The sequence below is a fragment of the Jatropha curcas genome, chromosome 11, assembly GCF_041381405.1.
Source record: "Jatropha curcas cultivar XTBG-Jc1 chromosome 11, XTBG_Jcur_1.0, whole genome shotgun sequence".
NCBI lineage: Eukaryota > Viridiplantae > Streptophyta > Magnoliopsida > Malpighiales > Euphorbiaceae > Jatropha > Jatropha curcas.
In genome coordinates this window covers 4450028-4468546 of record NC_143161.1, presented here as the reverse complement: position 1 = coordinate 4468546, position 18519 = coordinate 4450028, and the positions used below count along the sequence as shown (strand labels likewise).

General features: G+C 34.2%; 2 protein-coding genes and 1 pseudogene across 4 annotated transcripts; 2 read left to right on the top strand and 1 right to left on the bottom strand.

The window, feature by feature from the left end:
• Positions 1-118: 118 nt before the first annotated feature.
• Positions 119-9835, bottom strand: LOC149492400 (RNA-dependent RNA polymerase 1-like). 2 transcript variants are annotated; one of them, XM_089716380.1, is made up of 5 exons: positions 9585-9835; positions 7835-8357; positions 3458-5349; positions 2201-2351; positions 119-1225 (listed from the first exon to the last, which is right to left on the bottom strand). In XM_089716380.1, the coding sequence occupies exons 2-5, from the start codon at positions 8345-8347 to the stop codon at positions 401-403; spliced, it is 3381 nt and encodes a 1126-aa protein (XP_089572506.1). In that variant the 5' UTR covers positions 8348-8357; positions 9585-9835; the 3' UTR covers positions 119-400. The 2 variants fall into 2 exon arrangements, with proteins under 2 accessions (XP_089572506.1, XP_089572507.1); XM_089716381.1 differs by lacking the exon at positions 9585-9835 and adding an exon at positions 9175-9555.
• A 1978-nt stretch (positions 9836-11813) lies between these two features.
• On the top strand, positions 11814-13926 carry LOC105634278 (loganic acid O-methyltransferase). Its single transcript, XM_089716018.1, is given in 5 exon segments — positions 11814-12558; positions 12630-12769; positions 12771-13272; positions 13397-13540; positions 13542-13926. Coding segments are annotated over 5 exon segments (1053 nt in total). The 5' UTR covers positions 11814-12489; the 3' UTR covers positions 13740-13926.
• A 1018-nt stretch (positions 13927-14944) lies between these two features.
• LOC149492399 (loganic acid O-methyltransferase-like) lies at positions 14945-16611 on the top strand (annotated as a pseudogene). Its single transcript, XR_016318908.1, has 3 exons — positions 14945-15092; positions 15181-15842; positions 16105-16611. The product of XR_016318908.1 is annotated as a loganic acid O-methyltransferase-like (transcript).
• Positions 16612-18519: the final 1908 nt, after the last annotated feature.

Sequence of the window (18519 nt, the reverse complement as noted above, 5' to 3'; positions counted from 1 at the left end):
CACCGATCATGCTCGACTAGAATAGCATGTATCTCGAAAAGGCTATATACCACCTAAATATGGATAATGCATCAACATTCAGGCAAATATCAATAGTCTTCAATATCCTATCAAAAAATGTTGTCAACTCTAAGTAGGTATTTCTGCTTCTGCCATTATATGAACATAAACATTTACATCATATATTGTCTTTGAAATATTACATATTCATAACCATATGTATAGCCATATATTTTGATTACCTTCTAAACTCAAAAGCAGTCCACATCTACATGGAAAATGTGTAAAGAGAAAAAAGTGGGAACCTGGTTGATCCTTGATTTGTTCCGCTGATCTGGATTAGCTGGCAAACTCAAACCAAGACTATGAACATATAGACATGTTCAAAATTTCACATTTGTTAATGAAAATGCAGTCCAAGCCCAAACTGGCGTTCAAGCGATGATAAAGGTTGACACCTTCTCTTCCTCTTGATCTGGATCAGCTTGTCATAAACACACCAAGGAAAGCTAAGAAAATGATCTCGATTCATTCCCTCGTTGTAGCGACCCCAATAAGTAGGATGATAAGTAACATAGTACCAAGCAGAGGCTTTTGCATAAACATCATCTTCTTCAGAATCTAATCCACTTCCGTTTTCATTAAACCAGGATCTTGCTTCTTTTATTAAGGAGCTCACTGCCAAACCAATTGCTTCTGCGTCCCTTTTCTTGGTGAAAGCTTTTGACATTTTCATAATACTTCCACCGAGAATTTCAGCCTCAGTTCTGATGCCATAATAGTCCATATGATTACCCAATTTGTAATCATAATTGCTTTTGTAATCGAAGGCATCATCTATATAATCCTTAAAACCATCAACTTCCATATCAGGGTCATAACACTGCCTTGCCACTTCTAAAGTAAAGGACTTAATAGAGCTTGTATGTGGTGCAATGTCTCTCACTGCTCGGAAAAGCTTTCCAATCACATTCTGAGATTCATAGGTGGGTTTGTCAGGCTTTTCCATGAAATCAGGATATTCTTTGACACGTAGATGAGAAGGAATTTCAGCTGGTACTCCAGTTTTTGGAAAATCAACTGCAATTGAAAATTTACGTGCAAGTTTCAGACATGGTTTACTCATTGCTTTTGCAGGTTCCCTATCAGCAAAGACGGTGTGAGCATTAGAAATGATTCCCAAGCTGTCATTTAACATGTAATTGGTGAAATACTCCTCAACTTCCTGTAGAAAGCAAAATGAAAATCTCTGAATAAAAGGGAAATGTGGTTTTCTAGCTGCATGATTAAAAAAAAAAAAAAAAAAAAAAAAATCAAGCTAAAGCAAAAAACAGAGTTTGCAGTTAGAACTTGATGCATACAGATACACAACCTAAGATTTCACTGTTCTAAAGGATTTTTCATTATCACATTTCCTTTTTCTTTTTTTTTTTTTTTTTTTTTTAAAGCATTCAAAAAAAAAGGACCAGTTATGAGGTTGATGGAATAATGACTCTCTTGGACTGAACTACCTTACGTTGTAGTTTGAAGCATCCACTTTTACACAAAAACGAAGCACTGTGCCCAGAGGGGACCAAAAAAAAAAAGGCTAGATTATTGCTTAAAATTGCACAAATGAGATAGCTAAAAGAATTAAAAAGTACAAGATATCATTGTCACATAAATTAAAAAGGCCCGGGCCAAAATTTGCTTTTGCAGCTTCCCTGAGATTCGGAAAACCAGATAATCAGCAACTCCCTTTCCATCTGCTTCTTATTTTTCTTGTAAATTGTGTAAATTGTTGCTTCATATAATAAGAAAAATCCATAGGCATGTCTATTAGCATATGCTATAGACACATAAGAGCAAACTAATCCAGAAAAAAAAAATGACTTTGACACATAAAAGATGCAGGTGGAGTAAAGTCATCATAATACAGAAATAAAGGCACCACAAGGAAAAACAAACATTAAAAGTAAACACCTATTAGTATTGAACCTACGTACAAAACTAAATCCTCTGTCATAAAGAAAAAAAAAAAAATTAAGGAACGTATGTAATTTTGAAGAATTGCAGCTTTATGTTTGACAATACCAGAATGTACCATAGAAGAGAAAAAATTTGATGAAGTGACTGAATAATCTTAAAAGATAGCGAAACAATAGTATTATTGTTGATGATAGATAATTGCTCGGACATTTCATACGTACACATGTAGTACCTGAATTGTGACATCATGATCGAGTTGCAAACTTGGCTCTGGTGTATAGTCCATTGGTGGGATTTGCAGACGTGGGATTAAATCAGGATCCCAGCAGACAAAGTAGATATCTCCATCTAAATCACTACCCGAGCATTCATTTGGATGAGGTCTAAGATTGCAATTCAGATACTAATGTTAGTACTGTTTTCACACTAAAAAATATATATATAAAAAAAGAAAATCTGAAAAGGGGCACTATAATACTAGTCTGTTACTCTGTTAGCACTTGAAAAACAAAGAAAGGTGAGGTGTCCATGTTAGTGTCAATTGAAATTCCAAAGCACAGGAGTCTTCCCCCTGCATCCTCCAACCACCAAACTCGCCCCCCCAACCCCCCTAAAAATAATAGAAACAACAAATAACAAACCTGCCTGTGTCAATCAGCTTCATCAGACAAATAAATCAGAGATGATGAAGCAATGTCCACAGAATATAGCCTAGGTATTTCTAAGGAAGGAGGAGTTTCCATTGGTATGTTCTACTGTTATCCACAAGAAGCCTACTGCACATGTCAAATAATAAAAGGGAACACAGATACCAGTTACGTTCATTGAAGGGAGTGGTTATCTTACAGAAAAGAATTCAGATAGCTGATGTGACAGACATAGTTATCTCACAACTCAACTAGTTTCCTACAATAATACCACAGAAGTAGGCCAAAATAGCCTGAACATAGGCAGACACAACAGAAGTAGAACTATCATATAGATGATGATAACATGGACAGTGAACATCATAATAACAGCAACAATGATTAACTACAATAACAACAATAATATTATAAGGTTCAATCCGCTGTGAAAGACACCAAGAAGATAAGAACTTAAACATCTATAGGAACATAGCTGCACATACACAACTTTCTATCCGTCTCTCATTCTTATATAACTGAGTCCAGCTATCTTTGAAGTTGGGACTTTGTGGTTCAGAACCCATTGGAGAAATAGAGAAATGATATTGGAGAGTAGACAAGAAGAGAGCATATTTCCAAGTTCTCTTTTGATAAAAGGTAAATTCCTCTGTCTTGCATGAAAAAAGCAGGGATTTTTATATTTTTCAAATCTGAACCCTTTGCAAATGCAACTGGAAAAGTAAATCTAAGAACTCTCAGTTATACATATAGAACTTCGGCACAGACAACTCAAACCAGAAACCAAATTGACTTAACTAAAGAATGACCTAAGCTATAAGGCTGGAAGAGACTGAGAGATATACCTTGGTCCTTTCTGTGGAAAAACAACACAGTCCACCATATGGTGCAAATCTGGTACATTCACAGCCCTTAAAACACGAATATCACCTGGGTGCAGACATGGGTTTTTAGCTACAATGACCTGTCCCTCAATCACAAAACGGTTGCCTGATCCAATGCCTCCAAACATGGTGGAACTATCATACACCTGCTTATGTTTACTACCAGAAAATTGCACAAATACCTGGCCATATTCCAAGTTTCTTGTCTCATCCAAACATCCCATCATAGATCTTCCATTTGGAACAAAGATTCTAGATTTTGTCCGCACATCAAGCAACTTTGATGCTCGGAACATTTGGAGCATCATTGCAAGGAATGGTTCAGCATCAGGCTGATAACCACACAAAAGCATTTCGTTGAGAATGTTAGTGGTCTCTCCTGGAGACATCAAATCTAGTGCTTCTTGGGCCCTTAACGAGTTTGTTAAAATGGCATCCAGTTGATCAACAGCTTCTCTCTGTTTCTTCTCAAAGATATGGTCCGGAACACCAAGGGTCGAAAGAAGAGTAATCATTTGGCGATTCAGAAAACAAGGCTGATACTTGCTATAACCCAAAACATCCAGTTTTGTATTTTTAGACTCATACTTGCACATGCTTTTTCTCAATGATAATTTTTTAGAAGAAGTTGGATCAACAGCCACAACACCTTTATACCCACCATAACGAATTTGAAATGCGGATGGATAGAAACCTTGGTGCCCACATTTCAACGCCACCCTCCGAGCAAACTCAGCAGATATTTTGCCTATTCCATCAGAGAACAAATATTTGGTTCTGCCCCTTTCAGCCTCTATATCTGGAAGAATTTCAATTTGATTTCTACGAACACTCAGTGTTTCAGTGGATGAACCAAAAGACTGACCTAATCTGGCTGCATATTTAGCCACGTTTCGTATCTGACGAAAGTTTCCCATCCATTCTCTTATATCTGCAGCAGTGAGCCCATCTCTTGAAGCAAACATCCAGCAAGAATTTTCCCTCAGCTGGCTAGATGAAAAGGCAAGGAACTCAAACCTTTTATTTCCAATAACTATTCCATTTTGGAGAGTAGAGAGAATCCTGTTGTAAATAGCAGTCCTCCTATCCCCATTTCCAGAAGAAGCACGGGGAGATAAATCTGTTGAATGAATTTTCCCTAACTCCTCATCAACAAAAGACACACGGAGAAAATTATTAATATCTTTTGAATAGCGGCGTATCACGCGGTTTGAGACATTAACCTCTGGACCACAAAAATAGACTTTGCATGGTGTAATTTGGACCCTACGCACGTATACCAAACCAGTGTCTAGGGATATCGAAGGTGATCTTGGAAGGTACTTAGACGTAAGATACTTTCTGTACTGCTCATTAAGCCACATAGAAGGTTCATAACAACATTCTTTCAAGTGAAAAAGCTTCTCAAGAGCATGCTCTATGCAGTCAATATTCATTCTACTTGGATCAACCAACTTGTAAAAACTAGAATCAAGTGCTGACCCTGGAAGGCACCCATGCTGAACCAACAAATTAACTCGAAATAATATCTCAAATGGCAAATCAACACCTGAGGGAGGACCAACAATAGGAACTAGATCCAGATTGCAAGAAAAAGCATTACCATTCTCCAAAACAAAAATTGCTTCACTTTCTTTATAGTAAGAAAAGTTCTCCTGAAATTTTGGAACATTAATGCTGGAAGGAAACTCCAAACATAATCCGGATGAATGCCCAATAAGGCAGAATGGTGTGAAATCAATTGTCCTGACCCATTGTTCATCAGGGGTATCCTTAAAGTAGTTGAAAAGCGGACTCTCAAACACATTAGATGATGCAATCTCTTTCTCAAAAATTCGGGGTGCACCATATAACTAAAAAAAGAAACCAAATTAGCAGTTTGCATTTTTACTTGAAATCTTACATGAAACAAGAGATAGCACAAATTGTTCGATTATTGTATGCATCACATCAGACTAATGACATAAATGAAACCAATAAAAGCACAAATTACCAACAGAAAGAAGAAAAAGGAAAAAGGGAAACTTTTTACATGACATACAGCTTTTTTTTATTCAGCAAAACAGTATGCACCTTTCAATTCCCAAGTAAGTACACCCTTGGCCTTAGATTCCACTTCCCATTTATTTTGGCAAGTCAGTGAATCACAAATGCCACATTTCTACCAGCAGGAAAAAGGAATTCAGCTATCTTGCCTGATAAGATCCTCATATTAGTAAACTTAACCAAGGGACAACTCTTTCAAATTCCCGGAGATAGAAAGTTTGCCAATTTTATTGATAAAACCATATTAAAATCTCTGTGCCCCTATCCATCAAGAGTACCTTATTTTGTTAGTTTTTGGATAATTAACTTATTAGTTCAAAAAGGTATTAAGTCTGTTAGAAAAGCCAGCAGAAAGTTCAGGCAAACCAATAGGAATATCCAAATTTTCTTGATAACTCCGCATATGGCAAGGAAAAAAAAATTCATGCATGTATCATGCTTTAGTCGTAACCGAGATATAAGTAAATTGTTCAATTTACTACTAATAAGAGAATTCATTTTCCCACCATCATACTCATTGAAGACGTGCCCCATGCCTTACTTAAGGTTCAACTTCAAATTCAAGGGCTTATGCCTCAACAGTCCGCAGGCGGGCGACTAGCCTTTTTGTGCCTTTTTCGGCCTTAGGCCCAAGAAAGGCGCGTCTTTCTAATTTTTCTTTTAACAAGTCGCCTTTGAATATGAAACTGTCTAGCCCCAAACTAACACAACAAAGGCCTAGCACTCACAAATGACAAAAAATTCTAAAATTTTTTTTTTAAAAAAAAAGATAAATACAATACGCTAGAAACGTAATTTTTTTTCAAAATGCTTACCGTGATTCTTAATAATGATTGAGGTCATTTATATTATAACATTGGAGCCCTTTCTATTTGAAAATTAGGATTTAGATATGGTAATTTTTTTTAATCTTGAAGGGAACTCATCCGCCAATGACGAGTAAAAACCGATGAGACGACTACTATAAACATAGTAAGATTTTCAAATATAGTAAAAAATTAAATAAAATATAATAAATATTTTTCAAATCAAATATTAAATTATAATAAAATAATTTTCTAGTTCTATAATATATAAATTCACTCAAGAACTTACAACTTTAACATTGTGACACCCTGAATTTTACGGATGATCTATTATAAATTTTAATAATATTACACACTTTTCGACACTAATATCAATAATTTTTAGGAGTTTTGGCTTCTATCTTTTAAATTTAGACTTGACATGTAGTTAACTTGACTTTTGGAACAATAATTTTCTTAAATTTTAATTTTTTAATGAGTGTTTAATTAATCTTACTTTACAAGTTGAATTATTTAATAAAATAAATTTAAAAATTACCGTATTTAATATGTGTAATTTTATAAATTGAAGTGTTTAATAGATTAAAGTAAAAATTAAGGGTGTCATAAGATTAAAATAATAAAATTCAAAAGTGACTTTATGTATCGAGTGTTAAAAAACAATAGCTTTTCTTTTAGCATAAAAAGGTACATTAGAAATACGACAAATGGCAGTTTTGTATTTTTATTAAAAATTAACAGTAAACAATATAAAATTTCGATGGAATAACTTATTATTCCAACAAAAGAACAAAATGTAGTATCTACTACAACAACATAACAACAACAAAGGCCTTAACCCCAAACTAGTTGAGGTTGGGCATATGAATCCTTTGTCATTATATCACAAAAACCAATGATATGCTTTAGATCCAGCCTCCACTCCATCTAGCACTCACCTCCTTCAGTCTAGCCTTTGGCTAACAGCCATTCAGACATGCCTCTCTCAATTTCTCTTCCAATTTGCTTTCTATATTCTTTCTTTCTTTTTTTTTCTTTTTTTCATTTCTTGATTTTACTTTTCTATCTTAACTCCAATATCTTACAATATAACTTGTCTTGTTGCCATTTTTTCTATTTATGTGTTTCTTTCCAAGCTTTTCTTTTTTTTTTTTTTTTTTCCTTTTTTTTATAAAATATAGTTTTCAGATTTATGTGTTTTATTTATTTCTAATTTTCGCGCCTCACTTCACTCAGGCTAGCACCTAGGCTCCAATAGCTCGTTGCGCATAGGTGCCCCTTGCGCCTTTAATCACTATGCCCACCATGCAGCTCCACAGTTGGTTTATGTAAAAGGAAAACATAGTTCATCTGTGCAATAAATAACAAGGCAAAAAAGGCATTTCCAAGGTTCGAAAAAGCCCTATAAAGAATTTCAAATAGCTATAAGAGTATCAAGAAACAGTATTTAATAATTCAAAAATTAAATAAAATATATTGAAGAAACCTGAATTAGAAGATATTTCACAGATCGACCTCGTGGACAATGTAGCTCGATCTGCCAAACATTCTCATAAGAAAGGTCAAGCTTGTAGTCCATTTGTTCATGAGATAGAAAAAATTGCAATTTTCTCAATCCAAATCCAAAATTCACCGAAACATTTGTCCCTGTCCATAGAACAGAAAACTTTTCTTTTGATATCCGACATCCAAAATGCAGTGTTATATGGTCCATGCTGTGTAAAAACGTTCTGGGATTTGGTACAATATCCTTAGCCAAAGTCCGAGCCTTGAGATATGAAGTGCCGTACCGAAGACGTTTATTCAAAGATATAATTAATTCAGCATCTCTGGCAGTCTGGAATTGAACAATAGCATATTTTCTTTGACCCCCATTTTTGGTTTCCCTGATCTTCATTGCAAAAACAGTTCCATCCCCTGAATGTGATTCCAGACACTTCTTGACTTCATCTACAGTCACATCGGGAGGGAATCCATACACGTGAATTGTCTTACCCATCAAAGCAATTCTGTAGTCAAAACAGAACAAACTGAATCACCCACTACAGATATCAACACTCCAAAATTTTTAGGGAGATAGCACTTCCACAATGTAAATGATCAAAGATTCTGAGTGTGACTTTCTTGTAGGCATTGTCATGCAGTCAATCATAAAGCTAATCCAATGTAGAAAATATGAAAGGTAATAACTTATAAATAAAAATTTCATGATTATGAACAGACCCCCACAAGCTTCCAAATATGACTCTGTAACTACTATGGCAAAATAATGCAGGATCCACCATGTGCTGGTTATGAATTCAATCAATGGCTTCCTTAATGAATAATTATATCAGCATCATCTAAATATGAACTCAGAACAAATGTGGAGAATCAAAGGGTTTACACGCATGTCCAGAATCTAGCACCAAATACATGTTAAGCACAACCTGAAGTATAATGATTTTGAAATGAAATCAATATTCGAGATTAAATAGAATCATTGAAAACACAAAGTCTATGTGGAAAGCAACAGAGGCAAGAAAAAATAGCATTTCATTTAACACAAAAACAATGGAATGCACAAAGAAGCCAAGCATTTTACTCAGATTGATGTGATGAAATTTATAGCTTATGTCAAAAAAAATAGATGACACTGCAATGAAATAAATAAGAAAAACAAAACAATGCTTATAACTACTCTATCATCAAGAACTGCTAAAAGCTGAAAATCACTCAATCTAAAAACCTAAAATTGCGTTCAGCACCCAAGCATGGTTTTTGTATCATTAACAAGTTTATCCTTTTATCTACTCTTCCATCATTAATCTTTACCCAAAACCATACCACATCGATCCTTGTCAGATATAGCCACAATGCTCCAATTATATGCCATCTATTGCAAGCCGACATAAATAAAATAACCGAACCACCATTTCTAAGTAAATTTCACAAGAAGATTGGTAAAAGAAAATACAGAATTGCCAAAAAAAAAAAAAAAATCAACTACGAATCTGATAACACAAAACACTCATAGAGTTCATCAATAATATATGTATTCCAGAATCAAAGCCAACTACACTAAAGAGGCTAATAAAGCAATCTCATTTATCTAAAAATTAAGAGAAAACAGATTACCAAAAAAAGTAAAATTTAGCATAAGGATGAAAACTTTTTTTAATGGATGTACCCACATTCTGGAAATTATACTTGGAAAGAAAGCAATCAAAGAATCAAATAAAGGTTTGAGACCTTACCAGAAAAGTAAAATAAAGAAACCAAATTATCACTTGCTCACTCAAATTAAACCACTTCAGTTCTCATCCAAGAAACCAGAAACCAGAAACCAACGATAGAAACAGTTTCACATTCAAGTCGCTCTCTCTCTCTGTCTTTGAGCAAGCAAATTTTCATGTCATGTCGCTCCTGTTTCTCGAATCAGTCAATTTAAGTCTCTCTGTGACACTGGGTTGCCCTCGTACACAAGAAGAAAAAAAAAGCCGTGATTCCCTCCATGCAGCACTCTTTGTAGGTTGACGTTTATTATGACGTCTACATACGTTAACGCGGTAAGTAACGGACGCCCATTGCTTGAATTTGCTGATGTGGATAAAAACTATTGGATAGTGTTTATATAATATTTATAGTCCCGATACACTATAGTGAAAGCCCATATTATTGTCCCGTTTGTTGGGACCACTCCTGCGTAAATAGATCACGGCCTCTGATACCAATTTATCCAATCACTTGCAATCTTACATGCAAGTTTCAAAAAATGTCGCCATTTCCAAATCTTGAATTTTTACCCTAAAAACCATTGCCCTAAATACTTTGTCAATTTTAAAAAAAATTACACTAAATACTTATCACATTTGAAAATTTAATAAATAATAAATTATTTATTTCATTTTTAACCTTTATATATGATCAATAGCAGTTAAATAATTTTCACTCAAATAAAAAATTAAAAGTAATATAATAAATTCACTGAATAATTTATTATAAATTGAATGATTTTTCTTAACTATGAGAAGTGAAATATCTAAATATAATAAATATTTGAGAAAGAAAAATGTATCAAATAGCACTAGGATTATAACTAGTTTTTTTTATCAAAATAGATAACTCACGATTTTCTAACATTCCCCTTCATGTCTTAGTTGAAATAGATTAATTATCATTTAAGGTAACTTGTATCCTATTAAAACAAATAACTCATTAACTAATGTAAAGAGTGTTAAAGGAGTGATTTTTTTAGTTTGAATAAAATTTTCTTTTAGAAGATTTTGAATAACATTTTTTAATAGGTAACAATTTTTAAAATATTAAGGTATTTCAATAAATAAATAAAAATTTATTAAAAAGTCATCTAAAAAAGACGGTGTAAATTTTGTTATTTTAATAACATTTAACTATGAATTGTTTTACTTGCATTTTATTAAATATTTTTACTATAAATGTTACAGGATTATAGAGATTTACATGGATAAGAGAGTAAGCTAACGTATTTTATGGAAATAGAAGAAACTTGGAAAGGACAAAGGAATATAAGGTTTTCTGTCATTGCTAATTGCTAGGAAGGAACCTCATCTTGCTTCCCACTAAGAGAGAACCTTTGTCTTTACCTTAAATAATTATCCTTTGAAAGTTGAAACTTCCTCGTGAAGTAGAAGATGAAGTTATCAAATGTGGACGACCTTAGCTAAAACCTTAACGCCGTTTTTAATCATCCATCCTTCTCAACTCAACTCAACTCAAGCGCTTTTGCTTTGAGTGCTCAAGTGGCCAATCTCCGATTCCTACAAGGGAAGGAATAGGATGGCTAGTTTACTCATTTTATGTCTTTAATTTAAATAACACAAAGAAATTTTATTTATGAGATTTTTTATTAAGCAAGCGAAATTTATTAAAAGAAATTATTTGTAACTGATATTACTTAGATTTATTTAGTTTTTTATAAATAAGAAAAATAAAAATATTAGTTTACTCTCTCAATTGTCTGTACTTAGATTCCTATTTAAACATAGCAGGCAAAAAAAAAAAAATGTAAAATATAGTTACAAATTTAAATAACATATGTCAATCAATCCAAAACCCTTTCGTAAGTTAATTGTCAAATTGAGGTACTACACGAAGTATTCAGTCCGTGTCCGTTTTGACGATCCACTTCCCGTATCCGTTTTGACGATCCACAGATCTAATTAATTCCCGCTCGCTCTTGGAGGCAACAGGATTGGCCCAGAATAACTATTTCTCACTAATTATGCTTCCCATGGAGAATCAATTCCTTAACTTGCTAGTGAATGAGAGGTGGAATCGGCTTTCATGTATAGTTCAAACTTGACCCTAAAAAAAAGAACAAGAGAATAAACTTTTGGAGTGAGCTTGTGTCCTCAGTCACAGAATAATCCTTTTTGGAAAAATGTCGAAATGTTTAACAAGACGCTGCTTCTTGAGTTGCTTCTCCGATATCCTCATCACAATTTCTGTGAAAAATTAAGGCTTAGTGGTGTGGCAGTATAGATCTTGAAATTTTTCTTTTTCATTTTATCAAAATTTTATTTTGAAATAGTACATAAGTAAAAGTTATCGAACGGTTAATGTTATCTATCAGCAACATTTTTAATTTTTTAATTAAATAATCTCAACAACCCCACCGAATCTCTCAAATCCTCTCATATAGCCGTGGCTATTTTTGTTGATTTATTTATTTTATTCAAATTATTTTGCTTTTCATTTTGATTTTTATTTTCTTCTGATTCGCTCAACCGTTAGTGTTGAAAAATAAACCAGTTGAAGGGACTTGTTGCGTTCCCTTTAATTTCTAACTTTGTCTAAGAATACTTACCGACTACACTAGACCAGTCACGGTTGGATTAATCGACAGTGATAAAAAGTCTAATAATAAAGTTATGTCTTCTGCATTTTGCTACTAAGATTATTCAACAACTTCTGGAGAGTATAATTATTCAACAAGTTCTGGATAGTTCATGATGTCAGTGATGATGAAGTTGTTACCGTCATTGCCATCTGCAATCTGTTTCAGCACCAAATTTTGGTAATAACGAAGACAAGATTGCGAAAATTCTATTAATGAGCATATAAGAGCAGGTTGGGTTTTTGAATTCCCACCATCGTCATTGCATAGCTTATACAGAGACAATGGCTGAATCATATCCAATGAAAGGAGGCGATGCTGACTACAGCTACTACAAAAATTCCTTCTTTCAGGTATTGATTTTGTATATTAGAGAAAATGTTTAAAAGACTGTTTTTTCTCATTATTTGATCTTCATTTGCAGAGAGAAGCCATTAATACTGCCAAAAGATTGATTGATGAGACAATTGCTCATAATCTTAACATAAAAGATCTCCTTTTTGGTTCTTCAAGCTCATTTAATATTGCGGATTTGGGATGTTCAGTTGGGCCAAATACCTTTATTTGCAGTGAAATATAAGTGTCAATCTCAAGGTCTTGCTTCCCGAATTCCTGAATTTCAAGTGTTCTTCAATGATCATGTCTTGAATGATTTCAATACCCTATTTAGATCTCTGCCTCCAGAAAGTGGATATTTTGCTGCTGGTGTGCCCGGTTCATTCCACGGCCGTTTATTCCCCAGGTCCTCTCTTCATTTCATTCATACTTCCACTGCATTACATTGGCTATCTCAGGTGCCAGAAGAGATTCTAGAAAAGAACTCTCCTGCTTGGAACAAGGGCAGAATTTTCTACACTAATGCCTCAGCTGAAGTATGCAAAGCATATGCCACCCAGTTCGCAAAGGATATGGAGATATTTTTAGATGCTAGAGCTAAAGAGCTTGTGGTTGGTGGGATTGTTGTGATCATGGTGCCAACCATCCCCGATGGGATTTCTCATTCTTGTGAATCTTGTAATGTGTTGTTTGATCTTCTAGGATCTATCCTCATGGATATGGCTAAAGAGGTCAGCCTAAGAACTCATGTTTATACTAAAAATACATTCGATTTCACCAGTTTCAATTCGCTATCAAGAACCAAAATAACCTTATTGCAAAGTAACCTTATTAATTGATTTTTGTTTTAACCAGGGATTGGTGAGTGAAGCACAAGTGGACTCTTTTAATCTGCCCATGTATATTCCGCATGCTAAGGAGATGATAGAACTTGTAGAAAGAAACAGATGTTTCAATATTGAGAGAATTGAATCATACAAGTTTTTATCTGGTTTTGATACTGACAAAGCACTTTAGAGCTGGCTTGGACGGAATTATTAGCCAATATTTTGGAAGTGGGATTATAGATGAATTGTTTGATCGGTTTCTTAAGAAGACGCAAGAATTGTCTTCCAAGTTGCAGGCCAGCTTAGCAGAAACTTCTCAAGTATTTCTTGCTCTAAAACGTTCGTTATCAATTCTCTGTGATGTATTCTAATTTACAAGCATATTTTGTTTCTAAAGTTTTCTTGTTGATATGGGCAAGACCTGCTTCTCAATGTTAAAATTGTCAGCAACACACTGTAATAGTTGATATTGATAATAAAATTGTGTAGATAGGAGAGATTATATATTTGAATAAATATTAAAATCCTATTATAACATTGAAAGTCCAATAAAACCAACGGATTGATTTGAGTGGAAAGAGCTCAGGTCCCTCAAGCAAAATGTTTGATTATTCTATCATGTGAACGGAGAAGATCTCTATGCTTACCTAATTCCGCACATGGTTTGTAATTTTTTTTTATGAAATTATGCACTTAGAGAATAGCTGGTTTTTATTGCTGTTGCTACCATATCTGTTAGCCAAGCTAATATTAATTTATAAAAATATTAATAATAGTTAGGCAAAAGAATTTATAAAAGGACATAAACGCAACATTGGTTAATGTTAATGTTTGGTTATTATATGGACATGAATGGTCCGACATTTATGATGAAATTATTATCTAGTAGGCTAGCTGTTATTACGTTGGGTTGGTTGTCTTTCAGCATGTTATGCTTATTATAGGTTTCGGAAACTTTAAACTTATCAAGGTTCTAATATCGGCTTGATATCAAATAAATTGATTAGTTTTTTTTTTTTAATATTAAATTGATTACTTTTAATTATTTTATAAATATAAATTTTAAAACTTTGAAAAGATTAACTATTTTATTTTTCATATAAATCAAAGTGATTAAATCACTTTGATTTATATGAAAAATAAAATAGTTTATTTTTTCAAAGTTTTAAAATTCCACTCTTTACTAGTGATGTGGAAAATTACCGACTTAATCGAATCTTAAACTAAACCTACACATTCTGATTTTGTTTGATCAGTGATTGACTTGAATCGAATTTGTCAGCTTATTTGGTTGAAACCGAATTTATTACTTGGTTCAAGTCAGTTTCATAGAAATTTATCAATTAACTTAAAATTGAATCGATATGGCAACAGACTAAATCCGGTTAAACCAACTGGTTTGATTTGATACAGATACCAATTTCAGTTTGATTTGATCTATTGTCCAAAAACCTGCGGTTAGTATTCTTTGCCTTGATTTGATTCAGTTTGAATCAAAACCCTACTCTTTATGGCTACAACCCTTTTGACAATAATTTTTTAACACAGTTTTTTTATAATAATACATGTAAAAAAAGATAAGATGCGAAAATTCTCACCACCACCATCCCATAGCTTATACAGAGACAACGAGCCAAAGCACAGCCACAATGTCAATGGTGGAATCATATCCAATGAAAGGAGGAGATGACCACAACAGCTAATCAAACAATTCCTCATTTCAGGTACTCATTTTGTACGTTAGAGAAAATGCTCAAAGGAATATATATAAAGTTTTTTTTTTTTTTTGCATTATTTGATCTTTATTTGCAGAGGGAAGTCATTGATAATGCTAGAAGTTTGATTGATGAGGCAATTGCTCGTAATCTGAACATAAACGATCTCATTTTTTGTCCTTCAAGTTCATTTAATATTGCGGATTTAGGATGTTCAGTTGGGCCAAATACCTTTATTTGTATGGAAAATATTATTGAAGCAGTGAAATATAAGTGTCAATCTCAAGGTCTTGCTTCCCCAATTCCTGAATTTCAAGTGTTCTTCAATGATCATGTCTTGAATGATTTCAATACTCTATTTAGATCTCTCCCTCCAAACAGGGGATACTTTGCTGCTGGCGTGCCAGGTTCATTCCATGAGCGTTTATTCCCCAGGTCCTCTCTTCATCTAATGCATACTTCCGCTTCATTGCATTGGCTATCTCAGATGCCAGAAGAGATTCTAAATAACCACTCTCCTGTTTGGAACAAGGGCAGAATTTTCTACACTAATGCCTCAGATGAAGTATGCAAAGCATATGCCACCCAGTTCGAAAAGGATATGGAGATATTTTTGGATGCTAGAGCCAAAGAGCTTGTGGTTGGTGGGATTATATTAATCGTGGTGCCAACTATCCATGATGGGATTTCTCATTCTTGTGAATATTTAATGCGTCGTTTGATATTCTGGGATCTAGCCTCATGGACATGGCTAGAGAGGTCAGTTTCAGAACTCCTGATTATACTAAAATTACATTTAATTATATCAGTTATTACAATTATACTTCATCATACTGCAATCTTATTGTAAAATTTGATATCTTTGTGCATCTTATTATATGGCTTTGGGAGGTTCTCCATTGTTTGCATATTACCCTTATTTTTTGATGTTTCAATTCAAATTCATGACCTTCCAAGTTATAGCTCGCCCATACAGAAATTCTCCATTGTAATTAATCCATTTTTGTTTAAACATGAACAGGGATTGGTGAGAGAAGTGCAAGTGGACTCGTTCAATCTTCCCATTTATATTCCATCTGCTAAGGAGATGACAGAACTTGTAAAAAGAAACAGTTGCTTCCTTATTGAGAGAATTGAGTTATTTAAAGCTTTTTCGGCTATTGATGTTATGACCAACGGAAAAACATTGACAAAGCACTGGAGAGCTGCATTGGAAGGAATTATTAGCAAACATTTTGGAAGTGGGATTGTAGATGAATTGTTTGATCGGTTTCTTAAGAAGATGCAAGAATTTTCCTCCCAGGTGCAGGCCAGCTTAACTTAAGCTTTTCAAGTATTTTTGGCTCTGAAACGTGTGTAATGTTCGATCTTCTGTGATGTAGTCTGATTTAAAAGTCATTTTCTGTCTAAAGTTTTCTTGTTCACACGTGCAAGACTAGCTTTTCAATGTTAAATAAGTCTGCGACACTCGTAAGAATGTCAATGTTGATAAGAAAATTGTGAACGAGAGACTTGACTTTTTTCTGAAGGAATGATAATCAAGCATCCTTGTCTTTTATGCTTTGATTTTAGTCACGTGTGTCATATTACTAACGGATCTTTTTTTACAGTCAATAAATTAAAATTTAAAGGTTTAATGAATAAAACTCATTGAGTTGAAGGGCTTAACCAAATTTTAGTCACGTGTTTCATATGCTCACATGTCGAAAGAAGTGACAAGATGAGTCGAAGAGCTTTATCTTCATCTTCGGTTTGCACTCCAGGAGTTTTCAATTCAGAGATGATACCGTTAAGAACACTCAGGTGATTTGATAGCTTTGTACCTTCTGTCATTTTCAACATATGAAATTGCTCATTCAAATATAACCTGTTGGATATATTTTTTCCCTAGTATAATTCTTCCAGTTTTCCCCACAACTCCTTTGTCGTGGACAATCCAAGAACATTTTTTGCTAGACACATGCGAATTTGACTTGCCGCTTTGATATCCAGCTCCTCACATTCTTCATCGCTAATCTTGGATTTTTCTAAGTCTCTACTACCACTATCTTTTCCTGAATTCTTTCCGCTGACTGGTTTATCTTGCAAAACCTTATGCAGTCCAGACTGAATCAACACGTCTTTGACTTGCACTTGCCACAGTGCAAAATTCATTCTCTCGTCAAATTTCTTTTTTTTTAAAGAGCTCTCGTCAAATTTCTCAATCTTACCTCTCATAGCCAACATGCTTATTTGTGCTTATAATAGTGAACCCAATAATTAGTGAAGTAAACCGATTCAGCAATACACAGGAAAGACCACAATGATCTCCTAGACAGTATTACCATTCCACGTAAAATCCCAATTGGGCGGAGGGGTCACAAGTGGTCCCACTTAAAATCCGGCCTTCTAGACAGAAGTTACGTGCACGGTATATTATCAGAATTTTCGTACCAGAATAACTTCAATAACTATCGTCAGGACCTTCACCACCGGTACTCGAGCACACCAAAGCAAAGCTCCACTCACTTCAAGACTTCCAAAACTCCACCTGCTTTTAAAATAAAATAATTTCTAACAACAGTATTTCTGATGTGGAAGATCAGACTAAGTTGCAACCACAGTGAATCCAATAATTAGTGAAGTAAACCGATTCAGCAATACACAGGAAAGACCACAATGATCTCCTAGACAGTATTACCATTCCACGTAAAATCCCAATTGGGCGGAGGGGTCACAAGTGGTTCCACTTAAAATCCGGCCTTCTAGACAGAAGTTACGTGCACGGTATATTATCAGAATTTTCGTACCAGAATAACTTCAATAACTATCGTCAGGACCTTCACCACCGGTACTCGAGCACACCAAAACAAAGCTCCACTCACTTCAAGACTTCCAAAACTCCACCTGCTTTTAAAATAAAATAATTTCTAACAACAGTATTTCTGATGTGGAAGATCAGACTAAGTTGCAACCACAGTGCATACTTATAATTTAAATTACAAGAAATTATTTTAACACTAAAAGCTTCGCCTAACAACTAGGCTCTGATACCACTTGTTGGGAAAATCGCTATTTTTCGCCCTTCAGACCGGCTTCAAGCAGGAACAAATGAGAAAATAAAATAATGACTGAGAAATTAAAGAGAATAAATAACACAATAATTTAACGTGGAAAACTCCCCAAGTGGAGAAAAACCACGACTGTTGCCAAACGATAACCAAGAAAAATATTCACTATGCGGCAAATTATTACAATCACAATTACAAAATATTTTTCTACCCGACACCCTCAAAACACCCCAAATATTTTATATTACAAGGGATTTCAAAAGACTTAGCTCTAAATCCCTAATATAAAACACATTCATTCAAGTGTTTTTAGAGTGTTTAGAAACCTAAACCTTGGCTTCCATTTATAGCCAATTCACCACCCTCAAAAGCTCATCTCCCTGGTG